The sequence below is a fragment of the Hemitrygon akajei genome, chromosome 26, assembly GCF_048418815.1.
Source record: "Hemitrygon akajei chromosome 26, sHemAka1.3, whole genome shotgun sequence".
Taxonomy (NCBI): Eukaryota; Metazoa; Chordata; class Chondrichthyes; order Myliobatiformes; family Dasyatidae; genus Hemitrygon; species Hemitrygon akajei.
This window is the reverse complement of record NC_133149.1, coordinates 45,291,916-45,313,393: the sequence shown is the minus strand read 5'-3', so window position 1 is coordinate 45,313,393 and position 21,478 is coordinate 45,291,916. Positions and strand designations below refer to the sequence as shown.

Here is a 21,478-nt window from a genome sequence, read left to right as displayed (position 1 = left end):
GAGGCCGGTTCATTGGCTATATTTAAGAGGAAGTTAGATATGACCCTTGTGGCTAAAGGGATCAGGGGGTATGGAGAGAAAGCAGGTACAGGGTTCTGAGTTGGATGATCAGCCATGATCATACTGAGTGGCGGTGCAGGCTCAAAGGGCCGAATGGCCTACTCCTGCATCTATTTTCTATGTTTCTATGTTTCTGATCCCTCTTACTTCTTTTCATTATCTGCCTATCACCTCACTCTGTTACCCCTCCTCCTTCTCTTTTTCCCATGGTTCACTCTTCTCTCTTATCAGAATCTTCCTTCTTCAGTTCTTTCCTTTTTGCATCTTTCACTTCTCAGCTTCCCACTTCATCCCCTCTCTGCCACCCACCTAACTTTTGCCTCACCTGGTTTCACCTACCACCTGCCAACTTGCCCTGCTTCCCCTCCCCCACCTTCTTATTCTGGCTTCTTCCCCCTTCCTTTCCAGTCCAGATGATGGATCTTGGCCTGAAGCATTGACTCTTTATTCCTTTCTATATGTGCTGCCTGACCAGTGAATTCCTACAGCAGTCTGTATGTGTTGTCATCTTGTTTGCTTGAAACCTAATTTCTTCAACCAAACTTTGGTTTACCTCCCCTAATATCTCCTTATAATACTCCTGTTAAGTCCCCCGAGTTTTGACTTCATTAAAAATACCATATAACTACAAGTTGTGTAGGGAGGTGTAGAATTAAATCCTTCCTTTTCCCAGTCTTTTCTTCCCAGGGTGCACAAGTTTCACAGTTCTGTACATCTCTGGGGTGATCACTTCTTGGTAATTCCTGTGAAGATTGATACTAGAATTGGAATTGGTTGTTATTGTCACATGAACTGAGATGTAGTGAAAAGCTTATCTTGCATATTCTTTGCATGTTAACAAAACCCATTTTCCCTCGGGATCAATAAGGTATGTCTGTCTGTCTGTCTGTCTTCATACAGATCAGTCATCATCATCATTACGCAAACACGAGGAAATCTGCAGATGCTGGAAATTCAGACAACACACACAAAATGTTGTCCTGACGAAGGGTCTCGGCCCGAAATGTCAACTGTACTTCTTCCTATAGATGCTGCCTGGCCTGCTGCGTTCCACCTTCATCATCATCATGTGCTATGTCGTATGATGTGAGCGATCATGGACTTTCCATGACCATGATTGTACTTGGCAAATTTTTCTACATAACTGGTTTGCCATTGCCTTTTTCTGGGCAGTGTCTTTACAAGATGGGTGACCCCAGCCATTATCAACATTCTTCAGAGCTTGTCTGCCTGGCATCAGTGGACGCATAGCCAGGACTTGTGATATCTACCAGCTGCTCCATGGCTTCACGTGACCCCGATCGGGGGGGGGGGGGGTGGGGTAGATAGTACAAAGCATTTCCCTATGGCAGACTGGAGGACATGGGATTAAGGCTTGGAGTAAGAGTTTTAGAGGGGATCTAATAATGCATTTTTTCACTCAGAGTGCTTGCAATCTGGAATACTCTGCCTGAGAAGGCAATGGAAGAGCACTTGATTCACCAAGGCTATGAACCAAGTACTAGCAAACGGGATGAAGTGTAGATAGAATTTGGTGGTTATATGGATAAGGGGCCTATTCATGAGGTGAATGATCCTAGAATTCTATGACTAATATTAAAGTAGTATGCTGTGGGAGAATGTCTGCTCAAAGTTAATATACGCTGGGGTTAAGTTGATAGTTTATAACACTAAACCATGCCCTGTAAGTGCTGGGGAGGTAGGATGTACATTGCCCTCTGGTTGGAACTGGCCAACATTTTCTTCTTTCCAATGAAGTTGGAAGAGAAAGCTCGCTCTTCTCAGAGTTCAAGAAGTTAGATTTCTACTGGCATTGGGTCGTCAGGCTCGATATAAAACTCCTGACGAAGGGTCTCGGCCCGAAACGTCGACTGTACTTCTCCCTATAGATGCTGCCTGGCCTGCTGTGTTCCACCAGCATTTTGTGTGTGTTGCTTGAATTTCCAGCATCTGCAGATTTCCTCATGCTTTTGATATAAAACTGTTATTCTGCTGCTGATTTGCACTGTTTTTACCAGTACTATAAACTTCATGAACCAAAAGAATGTTTTGTTCCTATTAGACTGATCAGGTAAAACTGAGCACCATGCCATTTGTCAATAGTTAATTTTCATTCATCATCGCTGTTTGGCTGCTTGGCTTTTGTTGTCTGCCCCAGGCATTTCTTTTCTGTCTGTTGATAAGACAGGTCTTCAAACTAAATATTTGTCTTTTTATGTCATATCTTTTACATGTTCTTCTCATTTTCCAGGTGCAAATTCCTACCGTACATATGTCCTCAGAGAATGAGTGATGCTCAGATTTCATTCACTAAAGGACCCTTATTTCTAAGGTTTTGGAGGTGCTGGAAATCCAGAGTAACACACGGGAACACAGCAGGTCAGGCAGCATCAATAGAAAGGAATGAAGAATCAATGTTTTGGGCCAAGATCAATGTTTCATGTTCTGATGAAAGATCTCAGCCCAACATGTTAACTTCTTTTCCACAGATACTGCCTGACCTGTTGAGCTCCTCCAGCATTTAGTGTGTGTTGTGGAAAAGGTTCCTGTTTCTTAAACATCAAAGATGCAAGCAAGCAAGGAGGAAATTTTGGCATGTAGGGACAGTTGCTGTAGTATTCAACATGAAACAATTTGTCATTGTATTTATAACTGTAAACAAGGCCATCAATTCTTTTTGCAAGAACTTTGAGGAAACACACACTGATCACATATGAAGCGCCAGTACCATTATACGCTTACTTTTTAACTTGTGTTGTAAATGCACTCTATTATTTGTTAGTTTATTTGTTGTAATATTACTTTATGTGTTATGTGTGAGTTATATGTACTGTGTTGTGCACCCTGGGCCAGAGGAACATTGTTTCATTAGTGGTATGCATGTGTACGATTGAATGACGATGAACTTAACTTGAGCAGTTCTAATTTTTATATTGCTTATATTGCATCAGAGAGTACATTTTGGAATTACTTGAACAGCTGTAAAGTGCTTTGGGGCATATTGACAAGAACATGAGAGGTGCTATCAAAATGCAAATCTTTTATTTGTTTTGCTACAAGATCAAGAACATAGACACTTTAAGTTGAGTTGTATTCCTCTCTTCGTAGACCTGCTTTGCAACTGTGGCCTTGCAGTACTAGCAGCAATCTGAAGTTTGCTTTTTCATTTTTACAGCAATGGCCCAGATGATGGGAATTCTTGATAGATTGCCTTCTTGTCAATGTCAATGCTGTCTGTGGTGGGGAGGGCTGTGCCTACGATGGACCAGCTGTGTCCACTAATCTCTGCAACTTCTTGTGTTAGAACAGAACACAGGGCACTATAGCACAGAACAGATCCTTCGGCCCACAATGTTGTGGCAAACCTTTAACCTACTCCAAGATCAGTCTAGTCCTTCACTCCTACATAGCAATCCATTTTTCTATCATCCCTGTGCCTAAGAGTTTCCTAAATGCCTCTAATGTATCTGCCTCTACTACCACCCCTGGCAGGGCATTCCACACACCCACAACTCTCTGTGTAAAAAAAGCTTACCTCTGACTCCCCCCTCTATACTTTCCCCCTCCAATAACCTTAAAATTATGCCCCTTAGCCATTTCCATCCTGGGAAAAAATCTCTGGCTATCAACTTGATCTATACCTCTTATCATCTTGTATACCTCTACCAAGTCACCTCTCATCTTCCTTTGCTTCAAAGAGAAAAGCTTTAACTTGTTCAACCTTTCCTCAAAAAACATGCTCTCTCATCCTGGCAGCTTCCCGGCAAATCTCCTCTCCAAAGCTGCCACATTCTTCCTATAATGAAGAACTAGAACTGAACAAAATATTCAAAATGCGGTCTAACCAGGATTTTAAGGCAGGTCACCCATAGAGGATAGACTAATGCCCAGGTATTTCAAGCTGCTAATTCTCATCTCACTCATTCTTTTGCATGTAAGACTGGTGGCATCCAATACTCAGGCCAATTTTCCCAATGGCTCTTGTGCTTTTTCCAATAACATCACAATTGGTTAAGCTTGTTCTAGAGATTTTCACTTCAAACACTTTCTTGGTCCATGCTTCAATCACTTCCTTTAATTCTCTAAACTGCCAGTGAAACCATTTCCCTAGTCCGGCCTAATTGATCATCCCTGAATTCCATCACTATATCATATAATCATATAACAATCACAGCACGGAAACAGGCCATCTTGGCCCTCCTAGTCCGTGCCGAACTCTTAATCTCACCTAGTCCCACCTACCCGCACTCAGCCCATAACCCTCCACTCCTTTTCTGTCCATATACCTATCCAATTTTACCTTAAATGACACAACTGAACTGGCCTCTACTACTTCTACAGGAAGCTCATTCCACACAGCTATCACTCTCTGAGTAAAGAAATACCCCCTCGTGTTTCCCTTAAACTTTTGCCCCCTAACTCTCAAATCATGTCCTCTCGTTTGAATAAAATGTCTCTGGTGCTTGTGTCTTAAGTGCTGCAGTCCTTTAGCCCTGTAATTCTCTTATATAAGATATTTTAAAAACGGGTGGCATGATAGCATAGCGGTTAGCGTAACGCTATTACAGTGCCAGCAACCCAGGTTAAATTCTGCTGCTGTTTGTAAGGAATCTGTATGTTCTCCCCATGACCACGTGGGTTTCTTCCGGGTGCTCCGGTTTCCTGCCACATTCCAAAGGCGTACAGGTTAGTAGGTTAATTGGTCACATGGGTGTAATTGGGTGGCGCAGACTCATTGGGCTTGTTACTGTGCTGTAACTGTAAATAAATAACACCTACCTGGAGGATTTAGTCATTGATTTATGAGATATAGCAGAATGCTCATTAAATGTAATGACTTGAACTGTATAAGCAGTATGTAAGACAAGCTATTTTTATATTGGTGCATGTGACATAATAAACCAATACTTATAACAAAAAAAATTGAAATTAAAAAAATCTGCAGATGATGGAAATCTGAAATAAAAACGGAAATGTTGGACATGCTCGGTAAGCCAGGTAGCATCTGTGAATGGTTAGAATTTGCTGCTCTCTCTTACTCTCCCTCTTTCTCTTCCCCTGAGGCTGAATGCTGTCATCAATACTCTAATGAATTTCTACGGATACAACAGTGAAAATACCCTGCCTGCTTGCACTGTGGCTTGATACTGCAATATCAATACCCAGGAATGCAAGAGGAATTGCAGCTACACCATACTCAGTTAACACTCTACTACACTTCTCCACTAGCAAAATTCACCCAAAGAGACTCAGAATAAGAATCAGAATCAGGTTTAATATGTTGTGAAATTTGTTGTTTTGTAGCAGCAGTACATTGTAATGCATAATAATAAAAATCTGTGAATTACAATAAGAATTATGTATAAATATGAATTTAATAAGTAGTGCAAAAAAGAGCAAAAACAAAAATAGTGAGGTAACCACTGTCGTGCCTTCTTTGTAACTGCATCAATATATTGGGCCCAGGATAGATCCTCAGAGATGTTGACACACAGGAACTTGAAACTGCTCACCCCTTTCACTTCTGATTTCTCAATGAGGACTGGTTTGAGCTCCCTTGCCTTCCCCTCCCTGAAGTCCACAATCAATTCCTTGGTCTTACTGATGTTGAGTGCCAGGTTATTGTTGTGACACCACTCAGCCAACTTATCTATCTCACTCCCATATGCCTCCTCATCACCATCTGAGATTCTGCCAACAATAGTTGTATCATCAGGGAATTTATAGATGCCATTTGAGCTGTGTCTAGCCACACAATCATCGTTGCAGAGAGCGTAAAACAATGGGAAATGAGAAGAAGGCATGTCCTGGATGATGGGGGTCCTTAATAACAGATGTTGCCTTTTTGAGGAATTGCCTTTTGAATATGTCCTTAATGCTGTGGAGGCTAGTGTCAATGATGTAGCTGGCTATATGAAGCATATGATTAAGCTAGAGAGAGTGCAGAAAAGATTCGTAGAAATGTTTCCTGGACTGTTGAGCTTGAGCTATAAAGAAGGCAAATGCAATGTTAGCATTCATTTTGAGAGGACTAGAATATAATACCAAGGATATAACACTGAGGCTTTATAAGGCATTAGTCAGACAGCACTTGGAGTATTGTGAGCAAGTTTGGGCCCCTTATCTAAGAAAAGATGTACTGGCATTGGAGAGGGCCCAGGAGAGGTTCACGAGAATGACTCCAGGAATGAAAGAGTTAACGGATAAGGAGTGTTTAATGGCTCTGTGCCTGTATTCGCTGGCGTTTAGAAAAATGGTGGGGGGGGGGGGGTCTAATTGAAAAATATAGAATATTGAAAGGCCCAGATAGAGTGGATGTGGAGAGGATGTTTCCTATAGAGGGGGGAGTCTAGGACCCCAGGGTATAGTCTCAGAATAGGGTGATGTCCCTTTAGAAAGGAGTTAAGAAATTCCTTTAGCCAGAAATTCACTGTCACAGACAGCTGTGAAGGACAGGTCATTGGGTATATTTAAAGTGGAGCTTGATAGGTTCTTGATTAGACAGGGCATTAAAGGTTACTGGGAGAAGGCAGGGGAGTGGGATTGTGAGAGATAATAAATCAGTCTGGATGGAATGGCAGAACAGGCTCAATAGGCCAAATGGCTTAATTCTGTTCCTCTGTTTTATGCTTTTTACGGAGATGTTAGCTAGACTGGGATTACTTGCCTTGAATGAATGACCTTCTTGAGATTTATTTGATCCTGGGAGGCATAGGATAGGGTAAATTGTCTCAGTCATTTTGTCAGGGTAAGGGAGTCTAAATCTTGAGGGTATAGGTTTAAGGTGAGAGGGAAAACATATAATGGAGATTACAGGATCAAGTTTTAACGCATAAATTGGAGAGTATCTGAAATGAGCTGCCAGCGGATACAATTACAACATTCAAAAGACATTTGAACAGGTGCCTAGATGAAGGTTTAGATGGATACAGGCGAAAGGCAGGTATATGTAATGAATGTAAATAGATATCCTGGTTGCCACGTACGAGCTGGGCTGCAGCATCGATCTATGAATCATAAACCCTTGAAGAAGGCAGCACAATGACTCAGCTGGTGCCTCGATTTCAGTGAGTCACATTCAGTCCTGATCTTGTCTGTATGGGGTTTGCATATTCTCCCTCTGACAGTCTGGCCTTTCTCTGGGTGCTCCAGTTTCCTCCCACATTCCCAAAGACATACAGGTCAGGAAGTTAATTAGTCAACGTGGGCCCACCTTTAAATAAATAGGAAAGTAAATGTGGTCAATCCATAAAACAATGAAATTCATCAGGATTAGATAAAGTGAGATTTTATGAAAGAAAAATTTTATTATTTTTATTCAGAGATACAGCATGGTGACAGGCCCTTCTGGCCTAATGAGCCCACAATTAGCATTTGTTACTGTGTTCAGTAACATTGAGCCTCCACATCCAACACATCATCCTTTGCAATTTCTGCTTTCTCCAAAGGGATCCTACCACCAAATGTATCTTTACCTCACCTCCCCCCCCCCCCCACTTTCCACAAGGATTTCCCCCTCCATAATTCCCTTGTTTACTTGTCCCTCCCCACTAATATCCCTCCTGGCACTTATCCCTGCAAACAACCAAAGTGGTACACCTCCTCCCTCACCTCCACTCAGCACTCCAAACAGTCCTTCCAGGTGAGGCAACACTTCGCCTGCGAATCTGCTGGGGTCGTCTAGTCTATTGTCTCTGGTGCTCCCAGTGCAGCCTCCTCTACAGAGGTGAGACCCATCGTAAATTGGGGACCGTTCTGTCAACCACCTCCATTCCATCCGCCACAAGTGGGACTTCCCAATGGCCAAACATTTTAATTCCCATTCCCATTCTTGTTCCGACATGTCAGTCCATGGCCCCCTCTTGTGCCATGATGAGGCCACACTCAGGGTGGAGGAGCAACACCTTATATTCCGTCTGGGTAGCCTCCAACCTGATGGCATGAATATCGATTTATCTTTCTGGTAAAGAAAAACTTTTCCTTCCCCACTCTGGTCTCTTACCTCTTCCCACCTGCCTATCATCTCCCCTTGGGTCCCCTCCTCCTTCCCTCTCTCCCATGCTCCACTTTCCTCTCCTATTAGATTCTTTCCTCTCCAGTCCTTGACCTTTTCCACCCACCAAGCTTCAGATATTGCCTTCTAGCTAGCCTCCTTCCCCTCCCTCCACCTTTTTATTCTGGCATCTACCCCCTTCCTTTCCAGTCCTAAAGAAGGGTCTCAGCCTGAAATGTGCACTGTTTATTCATGACCTGCTGAGTTCCTCCAGCATTTTTAAGAATTAGTATTTGTCAAGCACTTTTAACATAACAGAGAGTGTGGAACACAAGCATAGCAGTTAGCACAAAACTATTACAGTGCCAACAACCCAGGTTCAATTGCTGCCTCTGTGTATAAGGAGGTTGTATGTTCTCCCCATGCCTGCATGAGTTTCATTCCAGCTCTCCAGTTTCCTCTCAATTTCCAAAGACATATGGGTTGGCAGGTGAATTGGTCACCCAGGTGTAATTGCATGGCAGGACTTGTTGGGCCGGAAGGCCCTTTACTGTGGTGTATCGCTAAATAAATACATAAATAAATTAAAATAAAAATCATCAACTCTTCTAGGTAGCTGTAAAATATCCCATGGTGATATTTTCAAGACAATCAATGGATGAATGAATGGATCCTGGAAATTAGATTCCCTGCCAATCTCAGATTCATATTTATTTATCACATGTACATCAAAACATGCAGTGAAATGTATCATTTGTGTTAACAACCAACATAACCTAAGGAAGTGATTGGGGCAGCCCTCAATTGTTGTCACACATTGCTGTGTCAATGTAGCATGCCCAAAATGTTCTGCAATCATAATATGACATCAATATTTGGGGAGCAAGCAGTATGCGATTTTTATACCACGTTTCTGCATTAAGACTGTGACTACATTTCAAAAGTCATTAGCTGATGCATTAGGGTCATCCAGCTCAGCAAAAAACATTATATAATTGCAAATCTTTCTTTTTTTAAAAACAGGGGCGTCATCATGAAGCACGATTTGACAGTGACCCTCATAAGGAGATATTGGAACAGATGACCAAGAGCCTGGTCAAAGAGGTAGGTTCTAAAGTGTGTTTCAGATGAGGTGGGAGAAAACTTAGTGAGTTGATTCTAGGTCCGTTGCTAAATTCCAATTCTTTTAAAATTCATTTTCGGGTTCTGGCGTAGTTCTTTGTGAACCAAAATAGAAATGCAAAAAAGAAAAGCACAGAGTAATAGTTCAGACAGTGTTGGTAGATTAGGCTATAGGGACCACATAACAACCTCCTGTTTCTATACTGCTATATTCTGACATTTGTGTGAGGGCACAATTCCAGAACTTACAATCAGAGGCCTGTACACCTTCTCGTTAATTCAAATATCAAACAGCCAATCATGTAGCACCAACTCAACATATAAAAGCATGCAGACATGGTCAAGAGGCTCAGTTGTTGTTCAGACCAAATGTCAGAATGAGGAAGAAATGTGATCTAAGTGACTTTGATCATGGAATGATTGTTGGTGCCAGATGGGGTGGTTTGAGTATCTCAGAAACTGCTGATCTCCTGGGATTTTCACACACAGCAGTCTCTAGAGTTTACAGAAAATAGTGCAAGAAACATGTAGTGAGCGGCAGTTCTGTGGATGAAAACACCTTGTTAATGAGAGAGGTCAGAGGAGAATGGCCAGACTGGTTCAAGCTGACAGGAAGGTGACAGTAACTCAAATAATCACACGTTACAACAGTGGTGTGCAGAAGAGCATCTCTGAATGTTCAACATGTCGAACCTTGGAGTGGATGGGCTACAGCAGCAGAAGATTTCAATGGATTCCAAGGTGTATCTATTAAAGTGGTCACTGAGTATAGATTCTAGATAATGAAAACCTGTCATTTGATGCTGAACTGATTAAAATCAGAAATAGGCAAAAGACCAATAGCTCAAAATTTAAAAGTAACTGAAATCTATTGAGCTAGTGATGAAACCAGTGCATGCAAAGCAGACAACTCTATAACCATCTCGTGACTTAGTCCACCTCTTTCCCACCCTGGCAGTAATTGAAAATGAAGCATACTATGAGATTCAGCCATATCAGTGCCTCTTCCAGCTTGTGTTGAGATGTGGGATTAGAATGGTTGCTGCTGGACTCAGGTGCTACAAGATTGTGTACCACTGCTGGGCTCATATCCAGCAGGTCGCATGTGGAGGGCACAGATACCACAGTTAAAGGTTGGTTCCGTTGAATCATGATGTGAATTGGTTGGATCTGTCTGTAGATACATTTCTCTGCTAATTTTACAGTTATTGATCTGCTTACGGTGAAGACAATTTCAGGACCGCTCTATCACTTTTATCTCTGAAATCCTACTCCAACAACATTTCCTTTGCTTCTAATAACAATAGCAGCTTCCATTTATATAGCTCCTTTAATCTTGCAAAAATGTGCCAAAGATCTTCAGAATTATCAATTCTAACATTTTCTAACAATTAGCTTTCAAATTCTGATCTTTGATATTATGTTGTCTGTTGAAACTTTCCAACCCTGACCATGACCCCAGTCTATTCTCCCTTTGTTCTCCCTCTGAGATAAAAATGGGAGATTGAAAGATCTGAACTAATTCATTGAGATTCACGAACAGATTGTCTTCTAATCTGGAGAGCATTTAGCTCCAACCCGTGACTGATTCATGTTTTTCCTAATGCTGGCTCCTGATGTCAGGTGACAGACAGCTTATCATAGAACCCCCTCTCACAATAAATGCAACTTGTTTGACAACTGTTACCTCAGCCAGATAATAAGTTCATTTCCTTAAGGAGAGCAGAACACAAGGCAAATAAGTGTCAAAAGCTCCTAGTGCTCAGCCAACAACATCTAAAGGTATTAACTGTTGCAGCATGCAAATTGTGCTGTTAATATTTTTGCATAAAAATGATTCCAGTAGAGGAGGAGAGGTAGAGCTAGCTTTAAGGGAGTGAGCTGTCACTGAGGCAAACTCCCACTTGATCTCTTTATTTCTCCTTTTAGGGAGAATGATGATCACTGAGGGAAGTGGCAGGGTCCTCAGGAACATTGATGTACGGAGGGATCTCAGGTTGCAATTGCATTTCTCTCTGAAGATAGCGACACAATAGGATAGGGTGGTAAAGAAGGAGTGTGGTATGTTTGCTATCATTGCTTGAGTTATTGAGTATAAAAGTTGGCAAGTCATGTTGCTGGTATATAAAACATTGATTGGTTTGTATTTGAAGAATGGTGTGTAGTTCTGGTTGACACACCATAGGAATGCTATGGAGGCTGTGGATATTCTGCAGGTGTTCACTAGGATGTTAACTAGATTGGAGAGTATTAGCTCCAAGGGGAGGTTGAACTAATTTGCATTGTTTACTTGGAAGCATTGGATGCTGAGTGACAATCTGATGGAAGTATATAAAATCATAAAAGAATAGCTTCATTTGTTACTGTATACTGAAATGTGTAATTTGTGTCAATGACCAACACAGGTTGAGGATGTGCTGGAGGCAGCCACAAGTGTCGCCACACTTCTGGCGCCAACACAGCATGCCCACAACTCACTAACCTTAAACTAGCATGTCTTTTGAATGTGGGAGGAAAATAGAGCATATAAACCAGAGCTTACTCAGGGAGAACATACAAATACTGGGGAGTTACAAGGACAGCATACAAATACCTTACAGACAGTTACAGGAATTGAATCCTAATCTCTGTAAAGCGTTACGCTAGCTGCTACACTGCTGTGCTGCCCACATAAGAGATACAAGTAGGAAAGGTCAATAGAAAGTCTTCTATTCAGGAAGGAAATATCAAATACAGAAGAGCAGAAGCTTAGGGTGACAGATGGAAAGATTACAGGGGATGTGCAAGGCAAGGTTTTACACAGACAGTGGTAGGTCCCTAGAATCAGATTTATTATCACTGATGTCTGTCATGAAATTTATTGTTTTCTGGCAGCAGTACAGTGCAAGATGTAACAATATTACTTAAGTTACAATAAATGAATAAAAATACAAAAGAGGGAAAATGAGGGAGTGTTCATGGGTTCATTGTCCGTTGGTGGTAGAGGGGAAGAAACTGCTCCTGAATCATTGAGTGTGGGTCTTCATGTCCCTGTACATCCTCCTGATGTTAGTATTGATAAGAGGGCTTGTCCTAGATGGTGAGGGTCTTTACTAATGGATGCTACCTTTCGAGGTGTTGCCAGGGAAGGCGGCAGAAGCAGACAGAAATGTTTAAGAGGCATTTAGATGGACACATGTAGAGGCAGGGAATAGATAGATGATGGAATTAGATAAAATTGGTTTCAAAGTTGGCACAGACATGATGGGCAGGAAGGCCTGTGCTGTGCTATACTGGTCTATGTCTGCCTTCCACATTCTATCACACAGAGAAAAACTTTGGACTTTTATCATGTTGGCTTCCCCTTGTTTTGGTCAGAAAGTCCATCTTTGATCACATTCACGCCAGGGAGACATTAAGTAAAGCCTCCTTAAAAATATAAAAAGATTGGAGGTGTTGCTGAGTTGTATCATTGCTGGGCACCATGGTAACATAACGGTTAGCACGATGCGAGTACACCTTGGGGCGATCCAAAGTTCGTAGTTCAATTTGAGCGTCGTCTGTAAGGAGTTTGTACATTCTCCCCATGAACATCGTGGGTTTCCACCCACAATCTGAAGTCACACAGGTTAGTAGGTTAATTGGCCATTGTAAATTGTCTTGTGATTAGGCTTGGGTTAAGTAGGTGAGTTACTGAGTGGTGCGGCTTGAGGGGCGAGAAGGGCCTGTTCCACACGGTGGCTCAATAAATAAATAATAAATAAAACTGGAATGGGAGACTCTGCTAAGTTGATGATCATTTGTACTGAATGTACTGTTGATTACATTTAACAATAAACTCTCCTTCCTCTTTAGACAGGAACTAATTCCTCTCAATCATCAGCTTATGTCCAAATGCCTGGTAAGTGGAATTTCTGCCAAATATTTGCGAAGTGTTCAATGGGATGAAAGGGTTTGGGTTCTGTCTTCTGTGCTTGCTGCCTCCATGAAGGTGATTAAAACTTCACACCAAATAAAACAAAAATTCTGAAAGTACAATATAATGTTTGATCTTACTGTTCATTCCCTCTTCTATTGAATAGTGACATTTCGTTTCTGGATGTTAATGTGCTGCAGGTTTAAAAAAAAGCTATGTGTCAAGAAGCAAACTTGGCAATGGTCCTGTGAAGCGTCACAGTAGCGTGGCAGTTAGTGCGACATTATTACACCTTGGACCATCAGAGTTCAATACTGATGCAGTCTGTACGTTCTCCCCACGACTGTGTGCATTTCCTCCAGGTGCTCTGGTTTCCTCCCACAGTCCAAAGATGTTAGTAGGTTAATTGGTCATTGTAAATTGTCTTGTGATTAGGCTAGGGTTAAATCAGGTAATAATGAGAAACAGATGAGAGATGAAGTACTCAGTGATACAGGGGCCGGAGTAGAACAGGAGCTCATGACAATACAAACCACAGACTGACAGCTAGTGGGAAACACACAAAAAGACAGAGTTCAACTGGAGGTACTGACAATCTCTCATTATATTGTACACCTCTATCAAATCTCCTCTCAATCTTCTACATTCTAAAGAATAGAATCCTAACCTATTCAATCTTTCCTTATAACTCAGGTTCTCCAGTACCCGGCAACAGCCATGTAACTATTCTCCGCAGTCTTTCAATTTCATTGATACCTTTCCTGTAGGTGGATGCCAGAACTGCAGACGATACTCCAAATTAGGCCTCACCTACTATGTCCCAGTGAATTGTTGAGGCAGACAAGAAATGATCCAAGTAGTCTTTACTTTTTATTAAGTTGCTAACTCTTGCTCATGATTAGAATAAGGTTAACATTTATGTGGTAGATGTGGTGCAGTAATTCTACCATAAAACTGCTAGTAATTCTGTTGTGTCTTTTCCAGTAATTATCATTTATTGAGCCTTGGCTTTCTCTCTAATACTCATTTTAACTGTAACACATTGTTCAGGTTGTTATAGCTGGAAGAAGTAGTGTGGACAAGTCCCACCATCTATTAAATGCTCCCAATGGTGTGCATTTCAAATAGACTCTGATAACCAAGTCCAGCCCCTGGCCTTCACATGTGGCTTAGCTACTAAGCCCTGCGGAACTGTTTCTACTGACAGAAGAAGGGGTAAAGGTGGGTTACTGGTGCCTTAAAACCAGTTGCTGTAGGCAGATGGAGCTCATCAGCTGTGGTTGGCAGCTCATTTAGGAGAAGATAAACTCTGATCTCAAGCTTCCGCTGCCTTGTGGCTGTACCCACTCATGGGGAGGGCTTCGGGAGTAAACCCTGAGGGAAAAATCTGGAGCTGGAGTCCTTAAGGCAGTCCTACACTGAGTTTAATGCTGACTGGCAACTCCTGTGACACCACTGGTGCCAAACTGTATTGGTCTCTGTCATTCCTTTGGGCTCACTTCCGGTAAGATGGCGATTGCTTAGCTGCTCCGAACTTTTGTTCCGTTACTGTCGCTACCTTTGCACTAAATGTCTCCATTTTATAAAGCTTAGTTAGGAATTATTTCGGTATCTCTTACTTGCCTGTGAATATATCTAACCTACAATGTCTAGCAAGAGTTCTAAATCCGGGAGAAAAGAAACTACGACCTCGTCGGACGTGACGCTTGAAGGCGCTTGAAAATCTCCAAGACGAAATCTTAAAGGAAATTAAAACCGCTTTCAAACAGTTAGAAGAGAAACTGGATCGGATCAACGATAAAGTGGACAAACATGTTGAACACTTATCTCGCATCGATTCGACTTCTGAAGCTTTAGAAAGTCAGGTTCGATACTTGGAGACTCTCTGTTCCAGCTTAGAGGAAAAATCTAATAAACTTCTTTCCAAAATGGTGGATCTCGAAAATCGCAGCAGACGCTGCAACATCAGAATTCTGGGATTACCAGAGGCAACTGAGAAGGGGTCAACCGTGAAGTTTTTCGCCGAGTTTCTCTGTGAGATATTTGGGAAGGATCTGCTTCCGAAGCTGCCCGAGCTCGAACGGGCACACAGAGTCTATGTTTCCCCCGGAATTCTGGGCTCCCGTCCGCGACCAGTAATCTTGTGTTTCCATCAATACCAGGTAAAACACAGTCTGATTGTGGAGGCACGTCGCAGAGGCTCTTTTTCTTTCCAGGATACAACCATTCGCTTTGTGGAAGATTTTGCACCCCAGACCTTAAAGATGCGCGCTGAGTATAAAGGCGTAATGAAAGTGCTTTTTGATCGTGGTTTCAAACCTTCCTTTCGTAATCTTGCTGACCTAAGAATCAAGTTTAATACCGGGGAATTCAAGTGGTTCAAATCAGCAAGGGAAGCTGAAGCGTTTGTGGCAAGTCTTCCGGCTATCCAGTCATCTTCGGAATCTGATCGGGCCTCCTAAAATGGTGGATAAGTACTCCTCGTAGTAAAATTACTTTCTCCGGACTCGGAATTCACTTGAATCACTCAGACATTATTCACTGAAACTCTAAAGGCTGTTGACAATCTCTCCCGGGATTTGGTGTGTGTGTAATCTATTTTTACCTCTGTATAACTTTACCTACAGAGTTCTACAACTAATTCTAACTTGTTTTGGAGGTTTGAAGTCTTTAGTGAAGGCCTCCCTGTTTGTTGGTTCACAGTTCAACTGCTGATTTATTTTTCCTCTGTTTTAAATATTTATTTATTTTATCTTTTTCTTTTCTTCACCCCCTTTTTTTTTCCATTCTCTGAATTTTTTTTTCTCCCTTCTCGGTAAACGGTTGATAAATACTCGTCTTGAATTCCTTTGGGCTCGCAGGTGCGTGGAGAGGGGGAGCCTGCTACATTGTCAACAGCTTGCGCTCCATATTGAACTGCCCAGTTGATGCACCATCAATAACTCTCTCTGAGACGTAAAGGCGAGGTATTGGCTTTTATTGACTGGAAGAAGGAACAAGCAGTGGTTGACCACCAGACTACATCCTGGAGACTGAGAGGCCGGGCTCAGACCTCAATCGCCCTTATACAGGGGTCTGTGGGAGGAGCCACAGGAGCAGTCAGCAGGGGGCGTGTCCAGACAGGTATATGTAGTTCACCACACCAGTCTTGCGTATCACGTTGACAGCTGGGATACAACATCCGTGACTAACAGAGGGCCTCATTGTTAAGACAATGTTAGTCATATGCAATAAATAAACCTACACTAGTGGAGATGATTCATACATTACTGACATTGACTAAGAGTGCAACACAGCTTCAATAGGTCAACATCAGATTGCAATATCAGGAGGTGAAGCAAGTTTTTCTTATCATCAAATACACCAATACACTTCCACTCTCATATTGTTGAAAGTATACTGACTGGTTGTATTATGGTCTTCTATGGCAATTTGAATGCACAGGAACAGGAGACTAGTGGACTCAGCTCAATGTATCATGGGCACATCCATCCTCACCATTGGTAGTATCTAGATGTGGTCTTGCCTTAAGAAGGCAGGCATCATCAAAGATCCATCACCTTTCAAGAACCACTTGATTTTGGTATGGTCCCGGAGGACTGGAAGATTGGAAATGTCATTCCACACTTTAAGAAGGGAAGAGGACAAAAGAAAATAAATTATAAGCCAGTTAGCCTAACCTCAGAGGTTGGGAAAGTGTTTGAGTCTATAATGAAGGAAGAGGTTTCAGGGTACTTGGAGGCTAATACTAAGTCAAAGTCAGCATGGTTTCTGTAAATTGGAAATCTTGCTGACAAAATCTGTTACAGTTTGAGGAAGTAACAAGCAGAGTGGACAAAGGAGAGGCAGTGGATGTCATTTACTTGCATTTTCAGAAGGCGTTTGATAAGGTGCCACACATGAGGCTGCTTAATAAGATAAAATCCCATGGTGTTACAGGAAAGATACTGGCATGAATAGTGGAATGGCTGACGGGCAGGAGGCAGTGAGTGGGAATAAAAGGGGCCTTTTCTGATTGGCTGCCAGTGACTAGTGGTGTTCCTCAGGGGTCAGTATTGAGACTGTTACTTTTCACATTGTTTGTCAATGATTTGGATAATGGAATTGATTGCTTTGTGGAAAAGTTTGTGGATGATTCGAAGATAGGTGGAGGGGTAGGTAGTGCTGAGGAAGCAATGTGATTGCAGGACAAATTGGAAGAATGGGCAAAAAAGTGGCAGATGGGACACAGTGTTGGGAAATGTATGATAATGCATTTTGGTAAACGGAACAATAGTGCAGACTATTATCTAAATGGGGGAGAAGGTTCAAACATCAGAGATGCAGAGGGACTTAGGAGTCCTTATGCAAGACTCCCAGAATGTTAGTTTACAGATTGAGTCTGTGGTAAAGAAGGCAAATGCAATATTAGTATTTATTTTAGGGGGAATAGAATATAAAAGCAAGGAGATAATTCTGAGACTTTATAAGGCATTAGTCAGGTGGTACTTGGAGTATTGTCAACAGTTTTGGACCCCATATCTCAGAAAGGATGAGTTGTCATTGGAGAGAGTCCAGAGGAGGTTCACAAGGATGATTCTGGGAATGAAGAGGTTAACATATGTGGAGTGTCTGGCAGCTTTGGGCCTGTACTCACTGGAATTTAGAAGAATGGGAGGGGATCTCATTGAAACCTATCGAATGTTGAAAGGACTAGACAAAGTGAATGTGGAGAGGATGTTTCCTCTGGTAGGGCTTTCCAAAACTAGAGAATACTGCATCAAAATTGAGGGGTGACATTTTAGAACAGAGGTAAGGAGGATTTTTTTTTAGCCAGAGAGTAAAAATTAAATATGTGGAATGATCTGCCACAGACTCCGGGGGAGGCCAAGTCCATGGGTATATTTAAGGCGGAAGTTGATAGTTTCCTGATCCGTCAGGGTATCAAAGGATATGGTGAAAAGGTAGTGTGTGGCGTTGAGTGGGATCCGGGTCAGCCATGATGGAATGGCGAAGCTGAATGGCCTAATTCAGTTCCTCTGTCTTATGGTCTTATCCCCATCATCCAGATGGCCATGCCATCTTCTTGGGCAGGAGGTACAGAACCTGCATTTTCGGACAACCAGATTCAGGAACTACTATTTCCCTTCAACCATTCAGTTATTGAATCAACTGGCAAAGCCATAATCACTACAGCTTACAAACACTATGAAAATGTTGACCTCTGTGTGCTTAAGTGGACTCTTTCTTTCCAATTGTGTATAATTTATGTTTCTCTTGTGAATGTTGTGTATCTGATGGCCTGTCCCTGTGATGCTACTGCGAGTAAGTTTTTCATTGCACCTGTGCACGTATGGACAGTGTAGTTCCATTTAAAGTACGTTGTGTTATAACAGTAAAATGATTTGCTTACTGCATGAGATCAATACAGATAAATGATTTGTGCAAGTTCATTTCCTCAAAGTGCAAAAGCTGCAGAGAAAAAAATGACAATAAAATAATTAATTTATAATGACCTCATATGCAAATCACTTCAAAAGAAATATAAGTATATTTATACCATCAGGAGATCTAACAATATATTTATATATTTATTGAGCTACAGCATGGAACAAGCCCTTCTGGCCCTTGGAGCTGCACTGCCCAGCAGTCCCTCGATTTAACCCTCGCCTAATCAGAAGACAATTTGCAATGACCAATGAACCTACCGACCAGTACGTCCTTGGACTGTGGGAGGAAACCAATGCATTCCACATGGAGAATGTACAAACTCCTTGCAGACAGCACTGGAATTGAACTCCGAACTCTGATGCCCTGAGCTGTAATAGCGTTGTGCTAACCTCCACGTTACTGTGGTGCCCATACCAATGTTCAATGCTATAATAAATGAATAATAACTTAATAGTTATTATTTCCCATGTTATAATATGGGAAAGGACATATATAGAAAGGACTATTTTTGTGACCATTCATAAGACCATAAGACACAGGAGGAGAATTAGGGCATTTAGCCCATTGAGTCTACTCCACCAATCTGTCACAGCTGTTTTATTATCCCTCTCAACCCCATTCTCCTGCCTTCTCCTCATAACCTTTGATGTCCTTACTAATCAAGAACCTATCATCCTTCACTTCTAAATGTATCCAATGACTTGGCCTCCACAATCATCTGTGGCAATGAATTCTGCAGATTCACCACCCTCTGGCTAAAGTAATTCCTCCTCATTTCTGTTCTAAGTGGATGTCCCTCATTTCTGAGGCCGTGACCTCTGATTCTAGACTCCCCCACTATAGGAAACATCCTCTCCACATCCACTCTGTCGAGGCCTTTCAATATTTGATAGGTTTCAATGAGTCCCCCCCCCCCCACCCACCCATTCTTCTAAACTCCAGTGAGCACAGGCCCAGAATCATCAAACACCCCTTATACATTAACACTTCCATTGTCAGGGTCATTCTCGTAAATCTCATTGTGGCCCTCCCCATGCCAGCATGTCTTTTCTTAGATAAGGGGCCAAAACATTAATTTCATTAGATGTTTTATAACATAATATGAGACATAACCAAGCATGGTGTGTTCATACTTCAGTAATACCAACATGATTTTTTCTGATCTATACCCAAACACTCTGGGCTGAAACTGCTCACCTACTTTGAAAAGCCATGTTCCACATGGGAAAGATGATCCAGACAGTAGATATTCCTCTTTAGATGTTAAATGGGAAGAACACAATCCCAGAACAGAATTCTCACAGGAGGAGAATGATTTTTGCTGGAGAATTTCATTAAGAGGCAATAATATCGGACCTTAACTGAAGAGGCACAGTGTTGCTCGATGCAATGCAGCTGCTTGAGAGCACCAGGGTCTTGGGTCCCATCCTGACTTCCTGTCCTTCTGTGTGTAGTTCTGTTCATCCACCTACAGGAACAATAACAATAAAATTGAAAGAGTACAAAGAAAATTTACAAGGATGTTGCTGGAACTTGAGGACCTGAGTTATAAGGAAAGGTTGAATAGATTTGAACTTTATTTTCTGGAGTGTAGGCAATTGAGGAAAGATTTGATAGAGGTATACAAAATTATGAGGGGTGTAGATAGGGTCAATATAGGGTCATGCTTTTCCATTGAGGTTTGGAGAGACTACAACCAGAGGTCATGAGTTAAGCATGAAAGGGGAAATGTTTAAGAAGAACATGAGAGGGCACTTCTTTACTCAGAGGGTGTTGAGAGAGTGGAATGAGCTTCTAGCACAAGTGGTGGATATGGCTGAATTTCAATATGTGAGATAAATTTGGACAGGTGCATGGATGAAAGGGGTATTGAGGGCTATGATCCTGGTGTGGGTCCATGGGACCAGGCACAACAAGAGTTTGGCATGGACTGATTGGGCTGAAAGGCCTGTTTCTGTGCTGTAGTGCACTATAATTCTATGACCACATGGGTTTCCTCTGGGTGCAATGGTTAACTTCCACATACCAAAGACATATTGGATGTTCAGCTAAATAGCTACTGTTTATAATTCCCGCTGTACGTCAAAGTTCGAAGTTTATTTATTATCAAAGTACATATATGTCACCATATACACAACAGGACGGACAAACAACTAATGTGCAAAAGACAACAAACTGAAAATACAAAAGAAAATGATAATAGTAATAAAGTAATAATAAATAAATAAATAAATAAATAAATAAGCAATAAATGTGGAGAACATGAGATGAAAAGTCCTTGAAAGTGAGCCCATAGGTTCTGGAACAGTTCAGAGATGGGGCGAGTGAAGCTGAGTGAAGTTAACCACTTTGGTTCAAGAGCCTGATGTTTGAGGGATAATAACTGTTCCTGAACATGATGGTGTGGGTCTTGAGGCTCCTGTACCTTTTCCTGATGGCAGTGTGAGAAGAGAGCATATCCTGGTGGTGGGGGTCCCTGATGAGGAATGCTGCTTTCATGTGACAACGTTTTGTGTAGATATGCTGAATGGTGGGGAGAGATTTACTCATGATGGATGGGGCCGTATCCACTACTCTTTGTAGGATTTTCTGTTCAAAGGCATAGTTGTTTCCATACCAGGCTGTGATGCAACCAGACAATATACTCTACACCACACATCTGTAGATGTTTGTCAAAGTTTTAAACGTCATGCCGAATCTTCACAAACTCCTGAGGAAGTAGAGGTACTGTCATCCTTTCTTTGTAATTCCACTTACCTGCTGGGCCCAGGACAGGTGCTCCAAAAAATAACACCTAGCAATTTAAAGTTTCTGACCCTCTCCACCTCTGATTCCACAATGAGAACCAGCTCATGGACCTCCTGTTTCTTTCTTCTGAAGTCGGTAATCGGCTCCATGGTCCTGCTGACATTGAATGAGAGGTTGTTGTTGTGGCTCCACTCAGCTAGATTTCCAATCTCTCTCCTCTCTGCTGATTC

At 41.9% G+C, this 21,478-nt stretch overlaps 1 protein-coding gene across 4 annotated transcripts in view; it reads left to right on the top strand.

The window, feature by feature from the left end:
- Nucleotides 1-21,478, top strand: part of LOC140716942 (POU domain class 2-associating factor 2-like) — a 77,825-nt gene that overhangs the window by 40,326 nt on the left and 16,021 nt on the right. For all 4 annotated transcript variants that reach the window (XM_073030097.1, XM_073030096.1, XM_073030095.1 and 1 more), the window contains 2 exons: nt 9,077-9,157; nt 13,010-13,055. In XM_073030097.1, the coding sequence (XP_072886198.1) occupies nt 9,134-9,157; nt 13,010-13,055 (70 nt within the window). In that variant the 5' untranslated portion in view covers nt 9,077-9,133. The remainder of the gene's footprint in view (nt 1-9,076; nt 9,158-13,009; nt 13,056-21,478) is intronic.